Source organism: Lytechinus pictus, chromosome 2 (assembly GCF_037042905.1).
Source record: "Lytechinus pictus isolate F3 Inbred chromosome 2, Lp3.0, whole genome shotgun sequence".
NCBI lineage: Eukaryota > Metazoa > Echinodermata > Echinoidea > Temnopleuroida > Toxopneustidae > Lytechinus > Lytechinus pictus.
In genome coordinates this window covers 13212800-13223453 of record NC_087246.1, presented here as the reverse complement: position 1 = coordinate 13223453, position 10654 = coordinate 13212800, and the positions used below count along the sequence as shown (strand labels likewise).

Genomic DNA, 10654 nt, shown 5'->3' with positions numbered 1-10654 from the left:
TTCCCCAATATTTTAGTAAACATAAGTGTAATACTCTCAAAATTGCATACAATTTCAATTAATAGATAGGCAAATGTTCAAGGAGTAACCAATTACCAAGCTCAAATATAAACAAATGAACAAATCAAAGGCACCATTATTTCAAAATAAAAACAAGTGACATTATCATGAACAGTTTACTACACAGCTGCTTTGAAATAGAACTGATAATAGAACATACTTATGTGTCTTATCAGTCATTTTTACAGTCTTGTAAAACCAAATGGCGTGTTTCTATAGAGAATTGTTAAAAACGTTTCATCTTTTCCGGAATCGAAAAACCGTATCGCCCTTAAACCAACCTGTGTCTACAGAGCAAATAATCCGAATAACTCACCGCTCAGAGGTGGTTATGAGAAACCATATTTTAAGCGTCACATCTGTTTTAAAGGGAAGTTTTCTGGAATTCTGGATACTTACACGGGTAATACCATTTAACGAGTCTCTGTAGAAACACGCCGTATGAGAAAAATTATACAAACAAAAGTTTTAGGTACATGCCCTAATTATTCACATGATAAATATTTGACTTCAGAAGCAACCTATGCAGTCCAATTGACAAATATTATCTTTTGAGAGGTAATGATCATGTGTTCACAAAAATATTTTAAATACCAAGAAATTTGCTGAGCAAGTATTTTCTTTATAAACTGCCTCCCACACAGGTAATACTTCAAATGAAGAATATCTTTATTGCAGCTCCTTTTTATTTCATTCCTCAAAATCATTTTGATTTTAAAAAATGTTTACTTTGATTTTTAGACAATTCAGCTGCACCATACAATAGTTGAACTCTATGCTCTGACTTTAGTACAGAATGATCCAATAAGGGGAGAAGGATAGAAGAACAAAACACAAATTAATTTTCAAGGAGAGCCTAGAGAATCAAAAGAAAGCTAAATGATTATTAAACATTATAATTCAACTTAGCATTCATCACATCAAAATATTTTAAGAATTAAGATACTGAAAATGTATTTGGCATAGATTATAACACACTTGTATTGCTCATTGATTTTTTAGGTAAACTTTATTACACCTTGTATCAGAGATAAAAAAAGAATATTTTTGAAAATAATTTATAAAAAAAGGAACCATGGGTTAAATTTGGAAATATGAGTTACATGAATGAACATAACAGTATGAAATGTAATATTAAGCTAAGTAATTTCTCTTATTATTGAACTCCTGCAAATTGGAGTCGACTCCCATCCCCCAAATCTGATTTGTTGTTCTTGCTTGGCATGTTACAGTGAGATAACATATGTATATTCAGGAAGATTCTACAAAACAAGTGCAATTTGGATAGAAGGAATACAGGACTAATCATTGTACTTCTATTAAATAAAACTTAAAAACCAGAAAGAGCCAGAAACCTAGAAAGTAACAAACATTATGACTAACAACCCATCACTTTCCCAAATGAAATCTGCTTGGAACAACACGAGTTGTCAAATTTGGCAACAGACATAATACACAGAATTGAAGCACTATGGTATCACAATGCTCTACATGACATATGCAAAACATGTAACCTGTACATTTCATGATACTCAACACAGCTTTAATGCCCTTGTTACACACACAAACACAGGTACAAAAAAAGCGCAGCATATGAAAGTAGCAGGTTACATGTAACTCTTGCTCAGCACTATCTTTTCAATAGCACGGCCTATAGGTATCCATGCTGTACCTACCAACCAATGTCACACAGTTTGGTTCTAAGGTTCACCAGTGATAAAAACCTTACTGGCTCTGAAATATATACCCAATGCCATGCAAGTTGAAATCATCTTCAAAGACATAGGACCTGAGGCTCTAAATGACATACCCGTTACCAAAATAATAATAACCCGATATGTAATGAGGCTCTGATCATACACTCAATATACCCGATGCAATAACACTAGATATTCACAGGGCTCTTATCAGATGAAAAATAGATAATATACCCATAATTTCTAACTGTTCCTAATAATTTGGGGACAGTCCCTTTTTGGGGGGGGGGGCAGGGAAACAATTCTTATCCATAACGACCCTGTATGCCTATTTTTGTGAAAGTTTGTCCATAAGGTAGTGTAGAAAAGTTAGCAATGTCCTTATTTTATGGTAATCCTTTGTCCCTGTTTATGAACTTGCAATGTTGACAGGTATGTTTACCCTTTACGATAAGCTTTGATTTTCATGGGGCTCTGATCAGACGATGTTATCCTTTACCATAAGATTACATATTCGAAGGGCCCTTATCAGATGATAAACGGGATCATATACCCATTCCAGTAACCTTGAATTTTCATGGGGATCATATCAGATGAGATAATAGATTCCATTATAATAAGCTTGAAATTTCATAAGGCTCTGATGAAATGATTGACCTTTGCTTCATTGAAAATATATCAAATCCAAATTCTCAGAAATAAAATAGTGAAAAGATCTTCACTAAAAAATAATACCTTGAGCATGGCTGCCCTTCACATAAAATCAGTGCATTTCAACTATCGGCTCATGTGAAGCATTATGCAAAGTATAAACCCATGAGTTTTTAACCTTGAACTTACTTTCTTTGAGACAAGAATATAGACCACTTGAACATCCCATTTAAAAGAGTGTCACTGACCATGCATTACAAATACCACCTGATATAAGATACACTTAGTTCACACACATTTTGCTTCATACTATAATAACTAAAAAATATAGTAACAATCCATGTTGTATATAATTTAAGGAAAAATAATACATATCTATCTGCTTTTAATACTATCTACAAGTTATTAGATCTATGTAGTTGAAGAGAGAGTTGATATGATAAAAAGGATGATATAAAAATCATATTCACTGGATATTCTATAGAACAATAGCAAAAGGTCTGTCTACCAAGCAGAATAGCCTTCCCAAATCATTTGTTTTAAAAGGCCCAGTTTTATTATTCTACGCATTTGAAATAACAATTCTGATTGGTTAATAATCAACAGAGCCTTCCAAACTAAAAGTTTTGGGATCAATTCCACATTTGATATAACAATTCTGATTGGTTAAAGATCAGACTTGAAGCATGGAACAATGATCATGATTGGCTACTTCCATTTTTTTTTTCATTTGCATTGATTTGCATTACAGGGGGTAAATCATGACATTATGACTTCATATAGTCAATATATCTTTATGATCATATTTTGACCTTGGGATGGGATGAAAATAAAACCAACCCAATTATTATCTAAACATGATAATTTATTTGAAGTTTTCTTAACATTTGATTGAATTTTGAAGTATGAAATGCAGCCCCAATTTTCTTCCACTTCAAATAAAATGCCTCCCATGCACGAATCCCACGAATCGGAAAATTGCAAATTATGGTTTAATCATTTATTAAATCAGCTCATGACTATTTCTTTTTTTATATATATATTGTTGTATTTATTTGTTTGTGTATTGTTCATTGATTACAAGTTCAAAAATAAATTGTGAAAAAAATATTCAATGGATACAATACACTGCCTCAACATTTTTTATTTTAAATATAAGATTCATTTCAGGGATGTTTGACTGATTCTGAATATTTCCACTTTCAATTGGTGGATAAAAAAGAAAATCCTATTGTTTTCTTTTTAATTTGGCAAGAAATAAAAAGTCAAATGATTAAATAATAACATTCAGTCATTTTATGTACATTAAATAAGCTCAAAGTATGCAGATAGATCAAAAAGATAGGGCATTAAAATAGATATAAAAATCATCTGAAAAATATCAATTTTGAGGAAAACAGATATCTGACATTCACTGATAAAAAGTACAACTATTATTATATAGGGTCTGATACAGACTGGCAATTTCAAAGAGACTTTGGAATTTTAAAAAGCCCAAAGGTAAGTTAAGAGGTTTTCTTTGTGGATTTAAACCAGTATTTTTATTGGTTTGAATAGTGGTGACAGTATAACCATATATATACTATATAGAGAGAACAGCAAAGAAAAACAACCATGTGTTTAGTTAGTATATGGTGCAGGTAGTTGATGATGGATGAAGCTACCTGAAACCAGGTTTACCTAGTTTAGGTCAATGCGGTTTGAACCAGATAAACACAAACTAAAAATAGTAACCTAAATACTAGTCTCCATTGTAGAATTTAAGACAAATATGAGAAGATGGGTGTTGTTCATACACTGCATATGATCCAATAGATGTTGAGGCTACAAATACCAGTTGCAACCAGTTGAAATAGGTTAAATCCAGTTTTGACAGTCCACACCCCACAGCAGTCTAGCACAATATGGAGAGCAGAGCAGCTTGAATACACCTACAGTGAAGAGCTGATAATGATACTATATCATCTAAAATACTCTATTAATGGCCGCCATCCCTTGTCCAATAAAAAGCTGGCATGATGACCCCATCATCATGTGATGATGCCAGTCAATGAAGAAGATCTACTTATAGTAGGCGTGGTCTGCTGGCTACTACTAAGAGAACTGGTCATGTTCTTAATGTCCATTTTAGGGCTGTTTGCAAAGAGAGCTGCCCTGTCCTGACCCTGGCCCTTCTTGACCCAATGGCGATAGATGTTGAAGGCGCAACCATCCAAGGCCTTGCGGATTGCCTTGATGCCGTATGGGTTTTCCTGGATAGTGTGCGGTGAGACAATACGCTGTCCTAAGTAGTGACGTAATCTGACAACACCATACACTACTAGACATACAGCCTGTAGGAGAATGAAAACAAAAATCAAGCTTTCAATTTGAAGAAAACCTATCACATTTTAAAAGGACTACAATGTCTACATACAAAGACTACAGACAGGCACATTTATTACGGCACAGCACTGAAAACTATTTGTCGAATTCATTTTCACGGAAAAAAATTAAGACTTCACTTTTAAGATTGCATCATTTTTCCTAATGGTTCTTTACAGATTACTTTAAAATCACTTTTTTTTTCATTTTACACATCTGCCAATCATTTTTGTGCAGGAAGCTGTACTTTGGATTTATTATGCTTTCTTCCATTCATCCATACATAATACTCTCTTAACAGTTAAGTATATCCTTATTGTGTGCTGCATTCTCAGAATTTATTTCATGTTCCATAAAAGTTCTTTAAAAAATACAGTTCAATCAATCAATAGTGCTTTCTAATAAGAATCACAATCCAACCAAAATTTATGACATTTTCTTTTCTTCAAAAATAAAACCTTCATACCTTAAACTTCCTTCTTGCATTGAATGATGTTTGTATAGGCACCTCTGTTTGCTGGAAGAAGGGATGTTCTAATGCTTCCTCAGCGGAAACTCTTAACTTAGGATCTACTACTAATAACTTAGATATCTGGAAAGAAAAAAAACATACAATTTTGTCAATGAGAAATCCCTTAGTGAAATTATGAGTCATTGAATTTTTTAAAAGCATTATATGACTTGGTTTCATTCTGAAATTTACAAAAATACAAATGGCCCTAAATTCTTATGACCCCCAAATAGACTGATATTTGACCCAAATGTCAAATGTACTCTATAAGAGGCAGTATGAAACAAACTATAATGTTTTTTTTTTCTTTCTTTTTAAACACAAGTGATATTTTTCATCTAAATTCTTTTTCAACTGCTGATGAACCACATACAGCCTAAAAATATGTCAAGTAAATACTATTACAGGATTAATTGATCTATTTTAAGAGGAACATGTTCAGTAGAACTGTTGAAAAAAAAAATCCACAAAAAGTGAATGGATCAATAATAAGACTTTTGTTATGTTATAAATTCAAATTACAGAACTTCAGATATTTTCTTCTATTTACATCTCTTTTATTTCAAAATGGACTAAAAGGTTTCTGGCTACATCCTTTTTTTTACATACCTCACAACACAACTACAAACATAATAAGAGAGAGACAGAGAGAGAAAGGCAAAATAGTGGAGGAGAATGAGGGGTAAAAAAGGGAGAAATGAAAACTGAAAAATGAAATGAAGACAGACTACTGAAAATCAATTGAATACAAACTTACAAGGTCTTTAGGAGTGTCTGATATATCATCCCATTCTGGACTACCAAAGCGGTATCTACCTTCCATGATTGCTCGTAACATAAGCATCTTTTTCCGATGCCAGAACGGTGGTCTACCTACAAGTCTGAAGAAAAAACAAAAACAGTATTGATGTCATAATGCAACATTATTCCATCATATTTCCACTTACATAAATAATCAACATTGTGTGTGTGTGTGTTAATGATAGCATACTCCTACTTTTGAATCCCTGAACATAAATAATTTATCTTGAATTGCACTCTGGCTGGAATTGTGATCAGGGTATCCCATCTATCAATTACATGTAGTTTTGTGATTTTCATCAGAACTGCCAGTCAGACACAGTCATTATTACGAAAGCACATTTTGAATATCATTATTTGCTTCTATCATTCTATTACAGTATGACCTTTTTGTAAAAAACAGGCATTCATCACATGTGCAAATCCAATAATATAATCATAATAACCCCCTAACCCGTACAAACCTATCACAAACTCTCATCCTACTTGGTCAATTCTGCCTATAAAGCAAATAGTATTTTATTAATTAACAATATTCTTGTGTACACATGGAAGGCCTACATTACCTGTACAAATATTCCTAACCATGCTACCATTTCCACCACACTAAATATGACACCTTCTTGAGACAATCAGTTTTGCTTTCGATCTATTAATTGTGGGAATCAATCTAAGGTAAGGCTTTACATAACACCCTAACTGGCATGACATATCCGTTATAGTACACTCTGCGTCATTTGACCAAGGTATTCAGGAAATAGAATGTACACACTACAGGTTCCTGGTATACAGGCTTGTGACTAAATACGAAGGTGATCAAATCTTGATTAAAGAGAAAATGGTGAATGGTTATTTTGGAGACAACTAATCAGAGTAATATCCTATTATTCCGTCATTCTGGAATGATAAGCATAATGAGCTACAAACAATTTGAGGGAGCCAGACATAGCAGTCCTGGACACAGTGTATGGAGAGGGGGGGGGGAGGAATTTGTGCCTTTTCAATACAAAAATCTAATTTCGTGATAGGGTGCAAATATAATGAGAAAAAATATATCACCTTTTTCTTTCTTTTTCTCCTTTTATTTTCTTGATTATGATTTTTTTTTTTTTTTGGGGGGGGGGTCCATGCCCCCCCTATTCAAGATGAAACTGAAGTGTAAAACCCTACAGGGATTTTCCCCAAATAAACAACTAAAAGGATGTTATACTGTTTGGAGAAAACTTTTTAAAGGAAATGTGAATAGTTCCTCAAAGGCTCAAACATTCTACAACCTCTAATCCTTCAGAGAAAAATAACAAGATGCAACCACAAATCAGAACACAGTCTGTTTGACCACATTTTTCAAAGTCAATGATAAAATCAGATCAGAGAGGGAAAAAGTGGAATGGGGATGAAAAGTGGACTTGGGGAGAAAGGAAGCACAACTGTCTATTTCATGAAAATTGAACATGTTTGTCATTCTAGTACCAACTGGCCCATACCCCCCCCCCACCTACCCGACACCAGCAAAGATAAAAAAAAATATAAAAAATTACCCCCCCCCCACCAAAAAACCCTGATCCTCCTCTTAAAGAATTATAAAAAAACCTCTCAACGTTTATATCTTCATCTATATAATGTTCATGTATTTATGTGGTATGATTTTATGTATGTCTAGCATAGATCTCTGAATGCATTGGATAATTTGATTGTATCTTCGCACGTCCTCCATGTTCTTTCCAACTATTTACAAGTTTTATATTATGAGTCCTTGCATTTATAAACAGTCAAAGTGAATGTGATATCATCAACCAATGGTCTTTAACCACAATATCCTGCATATGTATCTATGTTTCTCTATTGAACAATACACAAGGCAAATTCCTGAACTTGAACTAAATGTCAATCTTCATGTTTAACCCTGTATTCGTTCCTCTGTCTCAATTACAAATAATCTTTAATATAGTTTCATATACAAAATTTGAAATGAACATGAACTTCTGGTTTGAAATCTCCCCTTTCATGAACAAGTGATAATTCAATAAAAAAAAACAATTATGAACTTGATTTTGCCTGAATTAAAACTCCATTTAAGGAACAAATAATAACTTTATTTTCATTTTGTTTACTTTGTACAGTCAAAAACCTGTTAGACATGGGAAACTTGGTCATTTTCTGTAAAAGTCACCATCCTAGTTCTCCTAGGATAACCAACAAAATCTTCTAAATCTATTTTTGATTTCAATTCCTACAGTGGTGATCATTAAGCTATCAGATGACTTGTCACTTCTCTAAACCATAGGAAATACTAACCACTTCCTCTATTAGTCAAGTCTGTATTCAAGCCCCTATTAAAGTATTATCTTATTCTCACATGCCACACATTGTTATTAATGTTGCTATAGAGTAACAAAATTTGTGTGTTGTTCACACTATCAGTGTTATCTTCCATGGGAATGCATTGCAGCTAATACTAACTTCTTTTAATCATTGAAAAAAGAAATCAAACAGCCCTGACCTGAATTTGAATCCATGATCTTGGCTGGTTTATAAACCAGCGACCTACATGTAGTAACAAGTGAAATATCTGAGCTCTCATTGAGGAAATGTAACATTCTTTCAGTCATTTGTTGAATTAGACTTCCCAATTTTGCATTTGTCATATAATTTGTGAATTGTACTCTCATGTCAGAATGCGACTACAAAGTGAAGTCAATGTCAACATAAACTATGTCAGGGTGGTCATATGAAAGGCATACTTTTACTGGTAGCTATTAAAATGCCAGGGATATGAGCTGTATACAAGTGGCCATACGTATGTAGCTTTCGTCATCTTTATTAAAGAATCAAAGTATCAAGATATACTTTTTAGGTCTAATCCACCTAATTGTTGACTAAAAAAAAATTAAAATCTTCAATAATGAAAGGACAGACTCATACCCTGATCAAGTGATACACTAGCCCTGAATCCTGTATATTCTATTATCAATATTCATTCATCTAAATGTATATATATAATTAAGAATACACAAGACTATGCTTGCTAATGGTTCATCTATAACATGATAACTTACAATGTGTACATGATGACCCCACATGCCCAAAGGTCAATCTTCTGTCCGTAGCTTGAGATGTTCTCCAATCCCATACTGCACTTTAACATTTCTGGAGCCATGTACCCTGGAGTACCACATAGTTCTGTGAAAATAATTAGTTACAGATTGTTAATTTATTGCAGTGTTTATTAATAATACCTCTCTCAGCGATGTTTTCTAAAGCACACACTTCATTTCCACATGTTCCAAAGACAACTGCATACCTCTGTTTAAAAGTCATTGCAGATTATCATTGTATCACAAAACATGCAACAAATAAATAGGAATTTCACTTAACATTCATGTAAGGGATTTTAAAGAAACTTGGACATGATTTTGTTATTACTGTGACAATTGCTTCATGTATATGATCCAGTGACTCACTTTTGCTCTGAATGTGATTTATTGTGTAACCTTTGACGTAAATGTGAATAAATCCTCTATTAGAGGTTTAAAAAAAATTAAGTAGGAATTTAAGCTCTGTACTTTACAAGAACTGAATACAAATTTTTCTGGTCTATTCATGTCCCCTAAAAGCCTATTTTACAACTGGTCATACAACTATTTGTGAATGATACTATTATGAGCATAACCAATTGTAAGCAAATAGTAGTTAAACAATAACCAATTATGAAAATCCCTTATACTTTGCACAAGTCAAACATCCACCAACACAACTTTCTTACAGTATTAAAGCTGATTTTTAAATCACATTGTTTTACTTATTACAAATCAAAGAAATTCTCATTGACAAAACACCCTCAGAATCTGAATTATAATAAAATATGGTACTCGCCTCGGAGGTAGACTCCTTCTGTAAGTTCAGCTGCCATTCCAAAATCAGAAATTTTCACCTTCAAATCAGCATCTAATAGGATGTTTTCAGGCTACAAAAACACAGATATATTATCAGCTTAAGTTTAATTGCTAAATGGTGTATTGTCTACATTTTCACAATATCTGCACTTTTATTGCTCTTAAAACATGACATCCACGAATTATGAAAAACGAGAGAACAATTCTATTTTCACAATGCAAATCTGCTATACTTTCAACTGACTAAAAAAAATGTATCTACTTGTGAGTTTAAATGTGGGTAATTCTGGAACCTGTTAATTCACATAGTTTGAGGTGTTCAGTATGTACAGATTATAATCATAATTCTCTTCTTCTGTTTTTAATAAAAGTTTTGTCCAAAAATGATATACCATATGTAGAACTAGTTCCAAGTACTGTCAAAAGAAAATTACAGCAATATACAGTTAGTCATCATGCTGGGCAATTTCATCACATTTTTGAGAGTTTAGTAATGTGAAAATACAGAATTTAGAACTTAGGAACTACAAGTACATGTATAATACTAATAAAATAAACAACATGAAAATGCTTACCTTTAAATCTCTATGTACAACATTATGACTATGAATGTAAGCTACTGCACTGATAACACTCCTCATAATGGCCCTGGTTAATCACAAATTGAAAGAAACAGG

At 32.9% G+C, this 10654-nt stretch overlaps 1 protein-coding gene across 2 annotated transcripts in view; it reads right to left on the bottom strand.

Annotated features, from left to right (window-relative positions):
* Positions 1-1126: 1126 nt before the first annotated feature.
* The window catches only part of LOC129254784 (phosphorylase b kinase gamma catalytic chain, skeletal muscle/heart isoform-like), a 31019-nt gene continuing 21491 nt past the window's right edge, over positions 1127-10654 (bottom strand). Inside the window, exons 6-12 of one of the 2 annotated variants that reach the window (XR_010295785.1) lie at positions 10553-10625; positions 9958-10048; positions 9141-9264; positions 6041-6164; positions 5239-5364; positions 1679-4741; positions 1127-1574 (exon numbers count right to left, since the gene is read on the bottom strand). Coding sequence is in view for 1 of the 2 variants with exons in the window: in XM_054893306.2 (XP_054749281.2) it covers positions 4439-4741; positions 5239-5364; positions 6041-6164; positions 9141-9264; positions 9958-10048; positions 10553-10625 (841 nt within the window). In the remaining variant the exon portion in view is untranslated. Of the gene's footprint in view, positions 4742-5238; positions 5365-6040; positions 6165-9140; positions 9265-9957; positions 10049-10552; positions 10626-10654 lie in introns of both variants that reach the window. The other variant, XM_054893306.2, reaches the window with a different exon arrangement.